The 20845-nt window shown below is 42.5% G+C and overlaps 1 protein-coding gene across 1 annotated transcript in view; it reads left to right on the top strand.

The window, feature by feature from the left end:
• Positions 1-20845, top strand: part of LOC138607697 (cytosolic carboxypeptidase 6-like) — a 285563-nt gene that overhangs the window by 16701 nt on the left and 248017 nt on the right. The window contains exon 3 of the mRNA XM_069680335.1: positions 7420-7544. Within this exon, the coding sequence (XP_069536436.1) occupies positions 7420-7544 (125 nt within the window). The remainder of the gene's footprint in view (positions 1-7419; positions 7545-20845) is intronic.

Below are 20845 nucleotides of genomic sequence, written 5' to 3'. Positions count from 1 at the left end.
ATCTGACACGCACATCATCCGACCATCAAATCCGCCGTTTTAGGCCTGAGAAACAGATGAAAGTGAAGATTGCAATTCCTCATGGTTCACTCCCCAATACTAATGCAGAGTGTCTGACAGTAGCATGTCCAGAGCTGTGGGGCTAAAGCACTGTCTGGATGAGATTGATAATACAATTAAGCCAGTCTCACTATGAATGCATCACTATGACCCATTACCACACCAGCCGCTTCAGATGGAGCATACCAGTCTAGCTGTAGGGCCTTTTGGACGGGAAAAAAATACAATTATAAAAGGCTAGCTGGAAAATGTGTTCTCTTTAGAATGTGCAGGCAGGCCTGTACATCATCAGATATGTGTGGGCTGCCTGCATATCTCTGTGCTGTCCCCGGGCCCAGCTTTCTTCATCTATATTGAAACGAGGAGCTCACTGGAGCAGAGATGGACTCATAACAATCTGATTTTTTCCCTTATTGTCCTCTCTTATTGTCTGCTCTTATCCTGCTTTAGTTGTGTAGTACGATTATTTTCACAACAACTTCTTTTCATAATGTTTTACGAGTACACAAGTCATTGTGTGTGTGTGGGAGGGGGCTGTCTTGTCAGATGTCTATATAAGACATCTGATGAATTTAAATCTTAAATTTAAATGGAAAAGCACTTTTATATTTAGACAATATGGAGGACAACAGAAAATCCAGTCAGTCATCCTAGCAAACACATGGATTAACCATAGACGGTATAAAAAGATGGACGACATGACAGCTCCCTAAAAGTAAAGCCAAAACACCTCTATCGCACCCCCTGCTGATTGGCTGCAGTATAGGTCATAAAGCCTGCCTCCTCCATGTTAACAGATGGGACATGAGTCAAACTATAAAATCAAAATACACGTCAAATAAATGTTTCTCAAACATGGTTTCTGTCATTAAAGTTAGTTCTTATCATGCTGATTTATGTCCAAGTGTTAATTTTTCTGACAAGTTTATTTTTAATGAGTTATTTGATGCTGTAAAAATAATGATTGACAGCTCTGTTGACAAATACAGCTCCTGCAGCGGATCTGTTCCTGATTAGCAGAGCAGAGGAGGAACGGCGAGAGGACACATAACTAAAACAATCACTACAGTCATTGAAGTTTCCATACCTGTGAACGTCAGCTTCAGACCAACAACTTTTTTTTGTAAGTTAAGTGTGTGTTTTGGTTAGTGGAAGTGGCTACGGCGGCTCCACCCGCCGATCGCTACTGCGCAGCTCTGGCTCCAAATGATGGCAGCACATGTCACGGCGGGTATGTTGGCTTCAATTTTGTACGATGAGAGCAGATGGAGACGTGTCATCCATCTATACAGTCATTGGCATTAACCTACACACAACTGGCAGAATGTAGCTACCTACTCTGACTGCTTAAACTGGACTTTGTTACCTTGTGACAGAGTCAGAACAGCTGTGACTCCCATTCTAGACTTTATGCTAAGCTAACCTACATAGCTGCTAGCTGTAGATTAATGAAGTACAAACAAAATGTCAAACTATTCCTTAAAGACTTGTGTGAGAAAGATGTGAACTCATCCTTTAAACTGTTCTAAGAGATAGACTGCTGTTAAGTATACCTGTTAGGCGCTTAGATTGTGGAAACTTGGAGGTGACCTCTTTAATCTTGCCTGCAGATGAAGTGATAAGGCATCGGGGGAGAAGGCAGGCTTTAAGAAGTCATGAGGCAGGAGATTGATGTTGCCTCGGTGACAACTTGCCTTAAGATGGGAGGGGGGGGAGGGAGGGAGGAAAAAGTGGGGGAGAGACAGGGAGAAAACCAGACGTTTAGCTGCAGGTCTAAACTGAGACCCCTTCACTGTGGCTGCTGCTGCTGCTGCTGCTGCTGCTTCTGGCTGGAATCAATTCTATCTTTATCAGTCCCCCTCTTCTGTGTCCAGGAATCCTCCGTACACCCCAGAGCAGCCGGGGGGAAAACTGATGTGTTTTCCAATAATGAAATGGAACACAGCAAAAAATAAGTTTAAAAAGGTGCCTGGCTGCTCTCCCTCAGCAGTACAGCACTCTTTTAATCTCCAGCCTGGTGTTTAAATAAAGTTATGGCCTCGCCTTTGCCAGGAAAACGAAATTGAATGTATTATCTGGCATGGATGTGTTTGTGCGAATATGGCGTATGGTTGGCGGTAACCTTAGCCAAAGTAATTTCTCTTAATACTTATTCATAAACATAATTAATTATTTTCTGGTTATGCTTATTAAGCAGAATTACTGTGATTAAACTTGTGTGTGAAAATATCTAACATTCAGGACATGACAGCCCACACCTCCGCTAAGTAGGAAGCAGTGTAACCACACAGTCTATTTCATTTTGAAACAACTGCCTATTACCATTCTAATGGCTGCTTGTGTGAGTGAGCTCCACCTCAGGCCTGAGGCGGCCGGCCGGCTGCTGCTCTACGATGATCCATCTGCATGGCAGAAACCATCCATCCAGTGGATAGCTACAGGCTGCAGGCCGGCCCATTGTGTGGGCTGAGCACTGTGACTGCTCCCTCTTGTACCTCCATAATGGGATTACATTAGCCAGGTTCTTCTGCTCCCTCTCCAGCTCTCTCTATCCCTCTCTCATGCACACACACACACACGGCCTGAGAGCCCATGTGTGAATGACTGACTGTCCACTTGGCCACCTCATGTTTGCACCCTGTTTACTTGCCTATGGCCCTGTGTAATGATGCAGGTTTCATCCCCATTTTGCAGACACCTTTGTTATGCGATTCCCTCTTTTCTTGAGAAATATTTCGCCTTTTGCTGCTTTTTCTCGTTTGTTTCCTTTGCCGGGTGAGATAGTAAGAAAAAAAGCAACAGAAGGAGAGGAAGAATCAGAGAAAGACACACAAAGATAGAGAGAGAGCGCGAGGGTTTTGTTCAGGGTTTTCCACAAGGAGAGGCTGCCATGTGTGAAATCTTGTTCAGAACCAGCAGTTGTGTTTTGTTGGGCTGCACCAGCACGGCTAAGCTGTTCGATGAAAACCAATTTGTTAATGTCTAAACGCTGCTCGAGTTTTCCCTCAAGGACAAAGATTGATATTCAACATAACATTTCAAGACACCACTGAAGAAGAATATGGAGAGCGATGATACTCAAGAGGAATTATGCAAGAGATCTCAAGGACTAGAAATGGTGTCTTTTTTCCTCTTTCTCATCTTCTTTGAGTCTGTAGCTCATTAGCTTCGCTTACACTAACACTGTCTGTCTGTTGCAAAAAGAACCAAAAATGCTACTTGACAAATCTAATGTAATGTTCATGAAATTTCAACATCATACAGATTAAACATAACTCATCTTTGCTGTATCTAGTGTATATTTAATGCTTTCAGAGGGTACTTCAGAAAAATCACTTGGCCGTTTATGCTAGTTAAATACTAAATGATATGGGATTGATTAAAAGGGTCAGGCTACCGGCCCACCAAAGCGTTCGAATCAGGAGGTAGCCACCAGAAAATTAAAACGGGGATCAATGGCGTGTCATATCCCTGCTGCTCCACGGGCTCAAACATATAATTCTAACATTGAGGCTGCTGCCATCTCTCACGTCTGGCCTTCAAGCATCAGGCTCAATAACCCGGCCGCCCATGACTGCTGTCTATGCCGCCCATGCTACAGTATTCACAAGCAGACAGATAGCAGTTTGGTCTCTCTTCTGGCTCCTTTATAGAAGTTTGGCCAGTAACATTGATACCAGAATTGTATGCACATTAGTTTCTTTGGGATTTTTTAATTTATTATAATCCTTAGGTGGCTGGCATGAGGTTGCAATGATACCACAGACAGCTAGTAGGCCTCACAAGAGTCTAGTACTCTGCATACATTCCTCAAGGAGTTCCTCAAAATGTTCTGTTGTGGTTGATTTTTTGTGAGATGATTAAGACAAACAGTGTGTTGGTTTTATGTACACCAAATGCATTTTTAAATAGCAGCCATTGCATATTTTTCCTGCTCGTCTTATCCAAAGTTTTGGGAGATCTTTCCATCATACATAATGATAGCAAAACGCTGATTTGCAAAAATGCATTGAAAACAAAGTAAATTAAAGTCACAGTTTTCTGTATCGTCTCTGACATAGTCTGTAGCAATCTGTCAAACCATCTTTGGATTTATCAAAAGTACTTTCCTTCCAAGAATGAGTGCAAGAAAGGCATAGCAATCAGAGAACATCTGATTAGCATCATTTTCAGTTTCTGGTCGACTGTGTTGTGAAATTCTGTAAAGATGTGAGCTTGATTTTGATAGTGATGATTCACAAATCAGTTTATGGATTTGTGACAATGGTTTAAAAGTGATTACTCATTTTTAATAACAAAAAAGGGTTGTATAATAATATAATAGGGGGTGGGAATCGCACGGTAACTCACAATACAATATGTGGCCCACGATAACGATAATATCACGATACAGCGATTCTGCAATGATTGATATAATGCGAGACAATCATATAGCGCATATAATATATTTTGTTGATATAATAAAAGTGCCCCTAAGGAGGGGTTATATTTTTATCATTAGATATTTTCCTTAAGACTGACAGGAAGAAAATACCTTCATCATCTTGTTCTAATAGAGAGGGTAAGGGCTGCCTTGTGGTTAAGGTACAAAAGTCCATTATGCAGCCCCAGGGAATTTACTTACAGCGAATCGTGCAGCAATATATACATCAGGCCTGACAAAAATATACAACTGAAGAAAAGATAAGACAGTGAAAAAACGAAGAGAAGATTCAGCTCTACACAATGCCACTTCTCTGCTATAATCACTGCTGACAACCAGGACTTCACCTGCCCTCCAGGACCTCCAGCCTTCTCTCATATAGCAGCTGGGTTATACCAAGAGGCAACAATTAACCATTTGAAGTGTCTCACAGGAGATAGAAACACCCCTCCACCTCCACCATACTTGGCGCCTTCCACAGGTAACACCCCCATATAAGCCAATGGCCTGCTTCACTTCTGTTTGCCAGTTCCTGCATACAAAAGTGGAGTGCAAGCTAGGCAGAGGGAAAACCAGGTGGAAAGTGACAAACATGTTTAACAATGAATAAAACGTATTTGTGCTTTTCTTACACATAGAAAAGTACTTTGATGTAAGGATGATGTTGCTAACTCATGCTATGCTAACAGTAACACAGGCTTCCCAGCCAGCTCATTGTAATAATTAGGAGCGTTTCTGTGTAACATGTATGCGTGCAAGCGCGGGCCCCTTGTGAGAGGGAGTGTTTGGCAGTGTCTGCTCTGTGAATAGCTGTGATGTTGTATGAAAGATGATCGATTTGATGACACATCTGTCTGGAACAGGTGCCGCTCTGCCGTCTATCTCCTCTCTGTGTTGATGCTTGCTAGCTGCAGCTGGGTTTGGTTCAACCCTCCGCCTGCTCTTGGCTTTATCTTCTTTCAATGGCTCGGGATTGCATTGCCAACCAGCCAAGCAGCTAGTCCCTTCCCAAAAGGCCTGCCACTTCTCAGCTAGCCAGCCAGGGTGCACAAGAAACTATGGGTGGACGATAACTCAGTCGTCAATTAAATCCTCTCTCACTTTGTGATAATATAAAAACAAAATATACAGACAGGAAGCACGTTTAAGCCTCTCCCAGCACGTCATTTCTAATGGATAGAGGCCATTGCTTCTTCAGACCCCTCTCAGTATTTACTATTTACTGTCCATCTTACCTTATTTTCTTTTGTTTTATCTCTTTGTTGGATGTAGAATAAGAGTCCAGATAAATGTCAAAACAAAAGGAGTTGTATATTTCAGCCAAGCTCAGCCACTCCCCAATCAGCCGGAGTAGCGCTCTGCAGTAAAGGATGATTTTCCAGGCACCACTGTGCTGGAATGAGACGCCACTCACCATTAGGCCACAGGCTGCGGAAGCTGTTGGTGGAAGGGCTTCAAATGTAAATACGGATCAGTCATCAGCTTATTGTTACACAACAATCTCTTGCAATCTCATTCCCTCTGTTTGTGTATTAGTGTTGCACACCATGCTCTCGATGTAATATGAAATTTTAAACAGAAATACTGGTCTTGTTTGTATTTCTGAGTAGTTTTCTGCAGTCCTATTGAAAGCACTTCAGTGGGCTGCTTCAGTGGAGCAAGGCAAACTGTGTGTGTGTGTGTGTCGCAAGCTGACTAGTGGATTAGCTTTGTCCGGTGGCAGAAGGAGAGGGATCTACTTTGACAGTGTGGTAGTTAGCCCATCTGTCTACAATCAGATGTGTCGGAGTGGGCGTGCTGCTGCTATGCTACTACTCGCCAACAGGTGGTCAACGGTACCCTGATGTAGAGTTGTGAGCCATCGTGACATCATGCCTTGTGGTGGAGCCTCGTTTTCTAGTTTACTTAACTTTTGAAAAAGCTGCTGATTTCAACACCATTGAAGTTTAAAGTAATAATCTTGAAGATTTTCATTAAAATAAATGTCTATCACCGAATGTGATGTGAGTAAACAGTAATCTGCTATGGCTGAACAAACAAAGAAAAGATCGATGACTACAGATACAACTTAAAAAATAAGTGAAAATCCAAAGAAAAAGAAACAAATTCGACGCTCAGATGAAGGCAAACAGTCTGAAAAGGAAAGCGACCGCCAGCGAGGAAAATCCAGAGTTACAACCAGAGCAAGCCGGGGACGTCACACATGCAACACTGTCTGGATATCTGGGAAATGTGCTCCCACAATTACCATTTATCTGCATAGGTGCCGCCAAAGAGAACGAAACTGAGATCTTCGCGATTAGCACTTTAAATTTTGAAATGACACAGCATTGGGTTAAAATAAGCCGTCAGTTCATCATCTTTCTTCTTCATCTTCCCGCTTTTCCCCCCATCTATTTGCTTTGACTTTGATGGTCAATAATTTGCGCTTACAACACAAACGTGTCCCCTACACGTGTGTCCACATGCGAAACAGAAGACACAGACAAGGCCTATATTTAGAAAGCTTGTCATGTGTTCATCTACCACCCAGTCATCTTATAGACAGCTTTGAGAATTGGAAGCGGGGGAATATTTCCCCTTGGATTAATTATGCTTCCACTGATCATCTGGATCTCTTTGCTGTGGATGGTATATATTGTGTGTCAGATATGGATGGCTGGAGCAACCATGTCTGTTGGTCTTTCCGGTACAAGTACTTTTCTCTCCCTGTGGGCACTGTTTAGGTTTTAGTCACACTTTAGTGACTATGACTTATTGATATCTGAATTGAAGCTGTGTTGTGCTGTAGCATCGTTTTGTCTGTTTGTAATGTTTTGACTCCATTGATTGTGAACTCCTGAGGACCGCAGGGGGAATGATCAACTGTGATTGTGTGTTGTGGACCGCTCACTTCCTGCTTAATGCTAATGTAAGCTGTTTCATCGCCTCTGCAGGGAACCTTGGCCGTGTTGACTACATCAGTGAGTTCGAGTTTGACCTCTTCATCCGGCCCGACACCTGCAACCCTCGCTTCAGAGTGTGGTTCAACTTCACAGTGGAGAACGTCTGCGAGACACAGGTCAGCGTGCTGCGTTCATAGTGTTACCATTTATCATAAAAAGGGGCTTCTGTTCGGATTTCATCTTACATTTTTTAACACACGCAGCTGATATACAAACACATCTCACTCTAACGCATCTGCACCCATAACGCCACCAAAGTTGTTTCCCTCAGAACAGAGTCACTGTTCTGTTTCCTACCTCTCTTCTTGTCACAGCCTCTGAGCTTGATTCTGCCACTAGCAGCCTCTGAGCTCGGTGATTGGCTGACAGATGTGGTCACATGCCACAGAGATACACTGTATGTGGGCACAGAAAGTGTGGCTCCAGGGGGGGTGGAGGCTTGGTGTACCATTTAAATGTAACTTTGGAGGATAAGGAGAAGGCAAAAAAAGTGAGAATATTGGCATTTAAGTTTGACTGCTGCTATGTAATTTGAGCACAAACAAGCTCGTCGGGCTTAAGTATGAGGCGAAGGAGAGATAAAGTTTAGAGAGAGAGAGAGGCTGAAGAAACATAAAGACAGAGGGAGGGAGATAGAAAGATGGAGGAGAGAGGAAATGGGGAAAAAAAGGCAAAGAAAACAGCGAGGATGAATCCACGGCATGCTGTTGCTGCTGTCTTCCTGTAGAGTGTCCAACACAGCCTATCTGAGGCTATCAGGCCTATCAGCCCATCTCCCTGCAGTGCTGTAGTCAGCACTAATCACATTTTATGGCTCTGAGATGAATGGGAGGCCTCGGCTTGGAGCCGGATCGATCCCAGGGCCAGATAGACCAGCACCAGCAGCCTGCAGCCTGCGCCAACAGGATATTTGCTGTTGTGGCAAAATGACAGAGAAAGTGTGAGAGAGAGACGGAGAGAAAGGGACTGAGGAGGGGGATAGGACGTAATAAACAACAAAAGATTGATAAGTATCATTTATATGGACACAATATGTACTGAGGCACATGCGGGCACAAGGTTACAGGTGACAAAAACAGGTGAACAAACATTTCCATCGCACACTTCCACGCTCTCTCTCTCTCTATATGCTCCCCCTCAGAAGCTCCTCTCATAGAAATCTGTTTCTTATCTGTCCAATTTCCTCCTTCAAAGAGGCCTTGTGTGAATTTAATCTACTCCAGTAGAAGGTGTTGTGGTTAAGTGCTGCCTGTGCATTTTGCCAAGGTGTGTGTGTGTGTACAGACACTGTGATTAGATTTTGTCTGTGTGCCTGAAAACATCAGGATTCACATAAATCTTGAGTTTACATCCAAATGGTTGCAATATTGTTATAATCTGAAACAAAAAAAATGAAACAGAAATTAAACAGACAAAGAATAATGGTATGAGTAAATAAAGCGACTAAGTGTAGCTATGTGGGGAGAGGCTGTGCTATAGAGATATCAGTGGGTTCCAGGGGAGAACTGGGCTGTTGGAGTGTTTCATCCAGCTAAGCCTTGCTAACTCTCAGCCTGAGCCAGGGGAATGGGGAACAGTAAAAGCCCGTGATATTGGAAGTGAGATGGCCATTTTGAAGGAATGTAAGCTGGTGAAACAGATTTGGTCTGCCTCAATCAGCTTAGCAGCTTTGTGGAAATTGGCTTCACCGTAGCACCGGTTATGATGGATGGCTGGATGGATGAATGTCTCTTTTTTGTATGTCCTTTCTTTTTTTTTTTGTTTTTTGATTCACTCACTTACCTTGAAAAGCTCAGGCCAATTGTAGTAACATTGGTTGCAATGGCTCAGACCGTGTGACACTATTGGATTCCTGCTTGGTTTTGTAAATTTCTTTCCTTAGAACGTGTCCTCCAAAAAGTACTTGTGTGTGTGTATGTGTTCAATACAATCTTGGTGGCTGATTCAGCATGAAGTGCACCCGTCCATACCTGCTTGGCGTGTTAGGTTTGCACATGGCAGATCACTCCAATTTGCTGATGATGCAATAGCATACAAATGACTTGCAACATGCATTTTCAAACATATTAGAAATGGACAAAATCATTTATGCTATGTGACTTTGGTGCAGATACATTTTAAGTCACAACTATTGCACTTGGACTGAAGGAAGACAGCTCCATTTTCATGCAGGCACCTGGCGTAAAGAACAGCTTTGTACCAGCAGAGTGGTATTTTCCTTCAGTGAAGTTGGGCTTATTTTTCTTCCCTTTCACTTGTCAGGGATTTGGAGACTGATCGTTGACTGTAGTGGGCAAAGAGACACTGTAAGGGGAGTGTAACTGTCCAGCAACGGATTGCAATTTCACAATTACGGGTGGGACAAAATATCAATACGGCAATATATCATCGTCCTGACTCGTGGAACTATTGATAGGCTGGCGCCAGGAATCGATATTTTAATATACAAACATTTTGCGCTCTAAACAGATTTCCCTGTGATTCTGACTCACCGCGTCACTACTTCATGACTCCTCGTGGTGGCACTTATGACATGAATGAGGGGTAACGTGAACGAAAATGTATTGGCCAAAGAAGAAGTTAATCAGATGTCGTGATGTATGTCAATTATCGTGTATCGTATCGTGAGGTACTCTTCGATTCCCACGCCTAATTGGATTCCTCATCTACCACCATCAAGATTTACTATTACTAAATATCTGCAAACCCATCCTCTTATATATTTCTTGTGTTTACTGCTAGCTTTAAAATGTTAGCATGCTAAGATGTTTTATATTTTAGTTGTCAGCACTATCATTGACTAACTAGTTTCCCACTTAAATGTAGGGAAGCTTGTGAGTCTCTGGCTTCTTGGGCACAAATGTTTGGATGGAGCGTTTGCCTGAACACATCAAAGATATAGGATTCTTGCATTGTTGACTTTGTCTTATTAGAAATGCACTATTCATTTACCAGAATAGCAGTCATGTTAAGACAGGGTGAAAAGAGCGGTAATACTGTAACAGACTCACAAGTGGTCTTCTGTCTCTCTACATAGATGGGTTGAGTGTTAGCAAACCTGAATTCTAGTAGCATGTTGAAGTGTATCCAGTGGTGAATCAGTTCTCTTCTGTGCTTACTTAGATTTTGTTCTGCATAATGAATGTTGGAGCAGAGGGCAAGGACTGACAGGAAGTGTTTTTTGTATCTCATTTATCACAAGAACCAAAAAACACGAGCCCTTTAAAAAAGTTTTGTGTCTTATGTCCAAACTGAGTGAATTTCAACCAGACATGTACGCTTCAGCTAAAGCCATTTCATTTCAGTTTCTGCCTATGTTATGACCAGAAAGCAGCGGATGAGTTGATATGACACCCCATTGGGTAAGTTGATATGCCATTCCATTCTGCTGTAGGGGTGTGCTTGATGTCAGGCTCCGTGAAGGGCACGGCTGTGAGCTATTATCATAGGAGCCTTCGGGGAGCCATTCATAGAAGACAGGCAGTAAAACCTTGCGCCGAGCGCCTTCAACTCCTCCAACTCCTCCAACTGCTGCAGGGGTGATTTGTAAGCCTCACTTGTCCAGGGAAAGCACAGTGCACGGCGGTTACTCTCCATAATCAGGAAAAAAGGACCAAGTGAAGCAGAATAGGCCATGTGTTACCTCGAATCCCTTAAGAGCCGTCATCGCTTTACTGTTTCAGACAATGCTCACCTATTTAAATTCATCATCAGTGATGTTACGCAATTTGTCGCTGGATGTGAACATCAAGTTAAACATTAAAGAGGATGTTAATACTATCAGTGAACCATTATGAATCATGTCCTGGTGCCGCTAATCAACCGGTTCTACTTTATGCAGCTTCAACAGAATGTGATTGAATCACTTCTGTAAATGAGTACGATATTACATCTCAGATATCACGTGTCAGAATGTCTAATTGGGTTTAAAAGGTGTAATTTACTTATCAGTTTGAAAGATACATCATTAATATTATGATTTTTTTTATGCTAAAGCAGAGCGAAGAATCAGCCAAGGAGAGAGAGAGAGCGAGAGACAGCAAGCGATCAGTGCGAGAGCAGGGTAATGGATGTGATGCACATCGATTTTTTTTCCCCCATACAGAAGCAGGAGGAGAGTTCAGGAGGAGGAGGAAGCACAGTGCTGTGTTTACGATAAATGACTGCTTCATGTAAGCAATACATTTCCCCTCCATCCTACTTTGAGCATGTTGTTCTTGGAAATCAGCTGCTGGTTCTGGCGTGTAGCATCAATGCCAGCTTGTGTAATAGAGGATCTTATCTAAGCTCACTGCTAAATCAGCTGTGGACAATGTTGTAGCGTAGAAGGGCCTGCGTTTCGACGTTTAACTTCCCACCGCTCCTCCCGGTCTTCTCCCTTTGTCGAGTCCATCTCCATCTCTTATCCTACCTTTCATCCATGCCTGCATTGTGATGTCCTTCAGCAGTGACAGAGGGGGACGAGGACAGGCAGGTCTCTGGCGAGCGCCGTTGGATGAACGTGTGCTAATCATTGCTGGCGTAGCGTGGCCACGAGCGAGCGCTGCAGACAGCTGGTTGGTGGCAGTTTCTCGTGGAAGGAGCACATTGGGTCTTCCTATGGGAGGGTTTTGCTGGATATATAGCTCTAGGATTTGACTCCACTTTTACACAGGCGAGGGCTCATGCACACAAAGATGAACACTGTCAAACTCACACACACAAACTCACTTACACGCCTGTCAAGGGGTCTCCCTGTCTCCTAGCCCTGTCTGTCTAAAAAAGACTCCACACACAGGCTGGCCATGTCATTTTTAGTCCTTTGCATTGCCTTTTCTTACCCCTCTGCCTCTGCAGCATATGGCACGAGGTAGATAGGCATGTATCCTGTGCATGTGGTCCTCTTCTTCTTTGGAAGTTCCTTTTTTAAGCTTCCCTTTTCTACAGCCTCCAAAGGAGAAACATTGGCTTCTGTGTGACTCTGCCAAAGGGATTATTTCACTTCAAACACATCACATATATTCAGAAAGTTTAGGATCCTCGTTTTCAAACCCTGGAAGGAAGTTGTGCAAAGACTTGTGTGGTTTTGAAAGACATACAAGACATCAGACAGTCGTGTCAGGGAGCGTAGGGTATCGTTAGTGACCTTGTTCTGTTAAGGCGAACTGAGGCATCCGTCCTTATTGTCAGGGCTGATGCTCCCCAGATCACTTCATAATGACATGGACAAAAGGATATGACAACAGCACAAAATGAATTTTCAAATCGTCTCCCTGATAGCAAAATGAGTTTTCCCTGGGTTATCTCCGCTGACGCAAGGTTCCTTATCAAAATTCATTGCCTTATTTTTAGCCTGATTCCCTTTTAAAAGGAGGCACGGAGCTTAAGGGCATGTTTTGAAATAATGCAGACACTTTTTACTACGCATTAATATGTACTTTATTCAAAGAGCAGAGACTCATGAATGGCTCTCAGTTCACCGTTTCCAGGGACTTGTAGGGTTAAAATGCAATAATTATGCCCTGTTACAGTTTTCTTTCTGATCTCTCGAATGTTCCCCTGCAGTACTTCTTTGACAAAAGAAAAAAGAAAAAACACAAAGTAGAGACGAGATATGAAAGTTTGGAACCTCTGCTTTTATTTATGAGTGATATGTCGTGAAACAGCTTGTGGTTTTCACATGTTTGGCTAACATCTGTAGATGGGTTGTGCCTATCAGGACAGTAATCAGTGGGCCATCCATTCGGAGCCCAGCAGTATGGCGGGGTGAGAAGCTGCCCAAATCGCACTCAAGATGCTAATTTCGCGAATCAAGGCGCAGAGTGCAAAGAGCAGTCAAGTGCGAAAGAGTGTGAGCTCTGTATGTTTGTCAGATGGTAATTTGGGGCACTCATGGAAACAGGGCAGGATTAACTATTATTGTACTGTATATAGAATATGTTCTAAAAAATGTGTTGAAACGCTTATTAGAAAAATGTTTGTTTTTGTAATTTTCCTGTTATATGGTTAATTATTTTGCATCAGATGGTGAGAAAATGCTGTCAATCTTAAAATTGTAGTGGACTGTGAATAGGGGCGGGAATTGCTGGGTAACTCACGATATGATACAACACGATACAATGCAAAATGACACGATGCGATATGACATGATACGATACGAGACGACACGATATGATATGACACGATACAATGCAACACGACACGTAAGATATGACACGATACGACACGATACGACACGATACGACACGATACAATATGAGACAGTACAATATGACACGATACGATACGACATGACACAACACGATACGACACGAGATGACACGATACGATAAAACACGATACGATGCGCCACAATAAAACACGATACGATACGATGCGACACGATACAACATGATACGACGCAATACGACACAATACAACATGGTACGATATGACACGATACGACATGATACGATACCTGATACATAGCCCATGATAACGATAATATCACGATACAGCGATTCTGCAATAATTGCTCAATTGCAAGACAATCATATAATGACACATCAAGATATCTGATTAACTTCTTCTTCTGCCAATTCATTTCCATTCACGTTACCCTTATTCCTGTCATAAGCACCACTCTGAGGAGTCATATATTGTAAATGAAAATATCAATATTTAGCACTAGTATTGCACAAGTCAGGACGATGATATATTGCTGTATTGATATTTTGTCCCACCCATAATTGTGAAAGTGCAATCGTTGCTGGATACACAGTTACACTCCCCTTTCTGTCTCTTTGCCCACTACAGTAACGATCAGTCTCCAAATCCCTGACAAGTGAAAGGGAAGAAAAAAAGCCCAACTTCACTGAAGGGAAATACCACTCTGCTGGTACAAAGCTGCACTTTCCACCAGGTGCCTGCATGAAAATGGAGCTGTCCTTGTTTTTATTACATCATCTTTAACACCTGCTTATATTTAATTAACACATAAACGACGCCTTATACATATACCTCCAATAGTACACACAAGCACAAATACTGATGCACATGTGCATTATATTGAACATGGAACTTTTATAAAACTACAAAAAAGGGAGTTAAAAGTGATGCTTGTTGTTTTACTTGGAGGCTGGTGGTGTTAGGGGGCCTGCAGGGGGCCTGCAGTCGAGGGTTACAAGGAATAGCATGGAATCAAAAGAAAGAGGTTTGACAGTATAAATGCTGTAGAAAAGAAGAAAAGAAAGAGAAAATAAGAGGAGTGAGGCCGTTTTAAATGCTCTTTTGAAAGATCTCTGGCAGATATATTTGGATTGGTTCTAAATGTACTGTTCAAAAAATTAATATTTTTAAGTGTTTATAAATTGTAGATTTCTTTATTCATGCTGATTAATGTCACTTTCTTTGCAGCAGTTTAACTCATGTCACGCTAACAAGTCAGAGAATCAAGGATAAAACTTCAGCATTCAGAACAGAGGAGAAGAAACAGGGAAAGGAGGAGAAAGTGGAGGAGCAGGGAGAAGGACGAGGCATTTTTAAGGTTTCAGGGGGAGGCATGTTATGGTGGCTCGGTAAGGGCCTCGTGGAGCTGCTGTGCATCTGCATGAAATGATGAGCCTGGTGTCAGGACATGGATCATCCTTTTACACCGAGTAATGAATACAGATTGCACACCGGATAGAGCGGCTCTGCAATCTGCTGCACCACAAATGAAACAACTGCCGTTCTAATCAAATAGTCTTTTCATGCCAGCGCAGCCCTCAACTTGGGCTAAATTCAATTCCAGATTCACAGATTTGTGGGTTGGGGGTTGGAGAGATGCAGGAGGCAAGGGGGAGTTATAAATGTTGTAATTAGAGTATTGTTTAATGTGTATGTGTGCAGACGTGTGTGATGTGTGTGTATGTTGGCGTGGCGGGTGGGGTGGGGGCCTCCCTGGCATCATGTTGTCGTTAACCACTTGGTTATTTTAGATAGCAGTCGGAGGAATGGGTCCAATCACAGCAAACACACACACACACACACACACACACACACACACATACACACTGAAATGCACACATTTAGCTAATTATGCCAACTAGTGGCTTGGGAGAACACGTTCTCTGTATTCTGTATTTAGGGAACAGCGAGGAGCTTTGAAGGAGAGCCGCAGCGCCTCTTTGATGCTGCTTTTGTTTTGTGTTTGTGTGGTTTAATAATTTAATCAAGCCAAACGTCCTCCTTCTCTCTGTAACTGTCTGTTGGTGGAGGCTAATTACTCTGCAGATTGTTCTCCTGGTGCTAGAGATGAGAGTTTAGATCCAGAGGGGGGGAGGGGGCTGCTGATGGTTGTAATTTAACAGTGTGCTGATGGGCTAAGCTGTCTGTCGACTGCTGTTTTATTATTTTGGGAGGCTGCTGACGAGATACTATCTAATATGCACCATCTGATCAGAATGCCTACAATGTTGTAGTGCGCAATGTTGTTGTGCAGTGTCTTTGTTTTCCCGTCACTATCTATAAGTCTGTACCTCTGTAGTCTGTCTGCCACCATAATACCATATAACACATTTCAAGTGTGATTACTACATAAATAACTTTATTTATGATGCACTTTTCCGGAGCTTTCCGGAACCGGAGCTACAAGGTGCCTCACAGGCAGAAATATAAGAGGTAAAAACAGGAACACAAACAATGTTAAAATGACCACAATATAAATAAATAAAAAAACATAGCATGAGTGTTAAGAGAAGGCCCTAAGATGAAAGAAAGTCTTTTATAATGACTGAAAAGAGACACTGACTTTGCTAATCTGGGATCCTCTGGCAGGGAATTCCAAAGCTAAGGGGCTCAAACTCGAAGGCCCGATCACAAGGTGAGATTCAGGAAGGGACAGGATGTTCCTGCCAGAGGATCTCAGACAGCCATCAGGTGCATACAAGTAACAAGATCACAGATATAAGGGGGGAATAGTTTGGATACTCCCAAACAGAAGAATTCTACATTGTAAGATACTTTCTTGCTTTGTTAAATGTCTGCTTAAAGAAACAATTTAAGTCAACTATTATTATATCTTTATTTATGATAAAATAAAGATTGTGTGTATACATATACTGTATAGAAACAGATTTGGCAAGGAGCACTGAAGCTGTTCTGGAGGCCTGTGGTGGACTGACTCCATACTGAGACACTTGATGTTAGTTTTTCCTAATTTGTCACCATCTGTAGTTTCATCTTGCATTAGTGATTTTATCTTATTTTAATGTACTCTATTTTATCTTTTCTACTTACTGATCTAATTGTTATTTTATTGATCCCTTTGATATTCTTGCACAGTAACTGAGCATCTCCTTTATTTCACCACGTTTTACTTTGTGCATATGACAAATGAAGAATCCTTGAATTTGTGAAACTAGACTATTACATCATTTAGGGTCTACTGTTGGCCAAAAGACAGACACCACACATTTACCTTCTGTCTCACTCTGTAGCTAGCCTCTGGAGTTCACCTGGGCCCACTGTGCTGCGTTTCTTGGCCAGCTGCTGCTGCGATACATCTTTCAGTGACTTCACAGTATTTTCTTTCGCCATTATACTGTACCTAGCTAACACTGCACTGCTGTGACTGTCTTCATCGCCGTTTAATACACCGAACGTCAACGAGGCCGACTAATTCTGCTGCATTGTATGACTCATACTCGCGCTCGCTCTCTGCTACCTGCCACCTAGTGGTTGGTGGTTTCAGCAGCCGCTGATAGATGGATAACTGAGTCAGGGCGCTGGTGATGTGCACCCTGTCAGCTCCTATCTCCTGTATTGAAGAAGAGCGAACTGCGCAGATGTACAATTTATAACGAGAGTGTACGGGCAAAGATTCTTGTGCCCCAGGCCAGAAACACGTGACCTATCAGCAACTTTAGACAACGTAATTTTTTTTACATTTTATTGCAGATTCTACATTTTATTCACCAACCATGTAATACTTACCATGCTAATAAAATAAATAAATTATAAAAAAAACTTTTCAAATTAATGTTAAGTCTTATTCAATGAAGGTTTAGGATGTTGGGAGTGGTGGGGCGGCACCCTAGCGCCCTCTAGCGGCCCGCCTCCACTGTGTAAAAGTATTATTAATATAAAAATAAACCATAGAAGTAAGAAAGAAAGCTGTTAAACTAGTTATTGACAAATAGCTTACAATGAGTGGTTTCTGATCGATCTCTGCTAATCCCTGTGATTGAATCGTATGAGTTGTGACTTTTACATCTTTGTAGCATCACTCACATTACAGAGCCTAAAATGTAAGCCAGAGGCTTCCAGATCATTTATGACATGAAGGCTGACTAGCCACATTAATGCAAAGAGGCTAACGTTAGCTTTCATTTACTGATCACAGCTCTCTGCTACAACAACCCTCTTTGTTGCTGATCAAACTTTGATGACATGTGATATACTCTCGGGATCGTAGGGTTGTTAGAGTTAAGTTAATGATATCTGAGCTTCTTTCTAAAAGTCGTAAGTCCGACAACACGGCTCATTCAGACTCCCTTTTGCTCTTCAGCAATAACAACAACTGGCCGTTCTGCCATAGTCGTGAAGATTTCATCCCCCGTCTGGAGCTGGGCTGAATCGCGTAACTGATTAGATTTAAAGCTGCTGGTTCTAATTAGTGTTCATGTAATCAAATCAACAGACAGACTGGATTAGTACGCACAACTCCACTGTATATTGTTTCTCACACGACAGGGGATGAACTCATCCCCGTCAGGAATTAATTGCACATGTGTTTGGTAGTCATAGTGGAGAGGTCTGAGCCGGTAATCAAGCCAGTCCTACCGTTATTTTGCAGCAGCAGGACATGGAGAGCTACATTTGAAGCGTGTTGGATATTGTTGGGGCCACTTTCAGACCGTCCTCACTGACCATGTGGTTAGGTCAAGTCAGATTGGCTTATATACTGCATGCACCGTCAGTGACACCGGGTGGGGGTGCAACTGCTGGTTCCATGTCGGCCCAGAGAGCCTGCTGTGAGGAGAGACATTTATAGCTGCCCTGGTGGAGAGTGCGTACATGCTCAGTCACTAATACACTCCTATAGTATGATATAATGTGTTAGCCTTGGAGCTAGAGAACAGTGTGTGTGTGTGTGTGTGTGTGTGATGGGTTGCAGCTCATGCAGAGCTCTATCTCCTGACAGCACCTGGGGTTTGTGGTGTCAGCACTGTGCACCACAATAAATCAAGACTAGGGTCTCCTGTGTGTGTGTGTGTTGTGTCCATGTTTGGTGTCTGCAGGTTTATATTCAGAAGCTGCAATTCAATAAAACAATAAAGAGACGAGTCAGGCTGCTTGGCCTGCGTTAGTGTGTATGTGTTTTGGTACAGGTACAGCTATCTGTTTGGGAACCAATTTGAGTTTCAGACCTTGGGTTGTGAGGACGTTTTTGGAAAGTGTGGACATCCGGGCCGGTCCTCACTTTGGAAAGGCCTTCAAAGGGCTGTTTGAGGGTTCAGACTTGGTTTTAAAGTTCAGTTTAGGAAAAGGATTAGGTTTCAGGCTTGAAATGTAGCTGTTTGTTAAGTTATTATTTTTACATTTCAATATATAATTTGCGCACATGTTAAAACTGGAGTTTTCAATAAATAAATCTAAAGAAAGAGGTTGTCATAAGGGTTGGGGTTAGGCATGACAATATAATAGGAAATGTTAAGGTGAGGCGCTGGGGAATGCATGAAAACGATCCGGGTCCTCGCAAGTATAGAAGTACAAACGTGTGTGTGTGTGTGTGTGTCAGAGCCCCTCGGGGATCCAACTTCCTGTTCTGTGATTCCTCGGTCACATCTGCTATGAATGTTTCATGTCTCTCTAGTGGTAACCTGCTATTTGTGGACACACACACAAACACACACACACACAGAAGCATCAGTATCCTGCAAAGGGAAACATTTCCACCATTAGAGATGCATTTGGAATACCACTTACATTGTTTATAGGCAGAATCATTATTAAAGTCAGCACACATGCTTTGAGTCATTCAGCTGTGATTATACATCCGTTTGCTCAAACATTCAATTTGTAGCAACTAAGTTTCTGCATTTTAATAGTTACACACACGGTAAAGCAAGAACTAAAAAGAAAGTACACAGGACCAGCTTTTAAAACCTCTGGAAATGCTTTGATATCCTTATTGCAGTTAGCAGTTAGCATACACATGTAAAGTTTGCTAAGCTGCCCCTATTTGCCCTTGCTGGGGTCAGCCCTACACATGGGTCTGTATGTGACTGACTGTCTGAGTGAGTGAGTGACGGTACTTTCAGAGCCAAATAAAGTAAAACAACAACAACAGAGTCAGAATTTCAGATCGGGCTTTTACTTCGAAGAAGCATACTGGAAGTGTTGACCTACTTTACTCTCTATTCCTGTGACTTTAATTACAGGAAGAGATGTTAATATTGCTGTCAGAGACCAATAGGATTCATCACAATTCATTGTCACCGTGTTTTTTGACCAAGAACCGTGCGCCTCCTATTCTCTCCATTTTCGGCGCGCGAGTTGCACAAGATACGCGCGTGTCACGCCAGCATTGTGACCACTCATCTGTTTTCATGCATTTCAAATGAAAGTGAACACACAGCCGTCACGCATACACAAAAGCGCACATTGACCTGATGCGGTCAGCCACATAATAGGTTTTAACCTAGTCTTGTTTCAAAACTATGATGGAATGCTAAATGATGGTTCTGAAGCGTTAGCTATTTTTCAAAGGTAAACTCCCCCCGATCATGAACAGCTCACACAAAACTCCAGCAGCTGAAAATAGACAACACACTGAACACATTCAGCGGTCAGACCTTATCCCAAAAATGTTGCTAACGCTGGGCGTGAACAGCTGAATCGCTGCCTTGTGACTTTTTTTTTTTTAGTGGTTTGTAATGGAATGAATTGTGTACTTTTTGTTATAAATAACAGAACATAACCACCCTAATTCAAACCAAGTAACCAAGTTTAACTAAAATGACTAAGTTCTGATACTTTTAGATGCGTGATGTTCAAGAGGCAGGGACGGATACATTTAAGAAGTCGGTGTGACTTTGACGGCTGGCTGGCTTACAGTAATGGGATGACAATTCAAGACTGGAAATACCCAAGGTTTCTCTAAAACCTGGAGAGTGTAGGCTACGTTTCTTTTATATTTTACACTAAAACTTCACTACTATGGCAGCTATGACAGCTCCCTGCTCCATTTCCATGGTGAGTCTAAATCTTACCAATCAGAAGCAAGTAGAGCAAAATTGACTTGAAAGATAAAGCGGTACTTTGCCAGTCCAAGGCCGATCTGCACTGGTGAAAAATGAATTTGTTAAAACTGCAAGCTTGGCTCCGCTCTTACAGAGGCCTGTCCCTGTCAAAGATGCCCCCGACAATTAAAGCAAAGCAAACCTTATAAGGGGATCCTCTCTATAACAGGCTT

Source organism: Semicossyphus pulcher, unplaced genomic scaffold, assembly GCF_022749685.1.
Source record: "Semicossyphus pulcher isolate SPU_LCO1_2020_fin unplaced genomic scaffold, fSemPul1.0.p SCAF_4, whole genome shotgun sequence".
Lineage (NCBI taxonomy): Eukaryota > Metazoa > Chordata > Actinopteri > Labriformes > Labridae > Semicossyphus > Semicossyphus pulcher.
The sequence above is the reverse complement of the archived record's forward strand: the minus strand, read 5'-3'. Positions and strand labels throughout refer to the sequence as shown.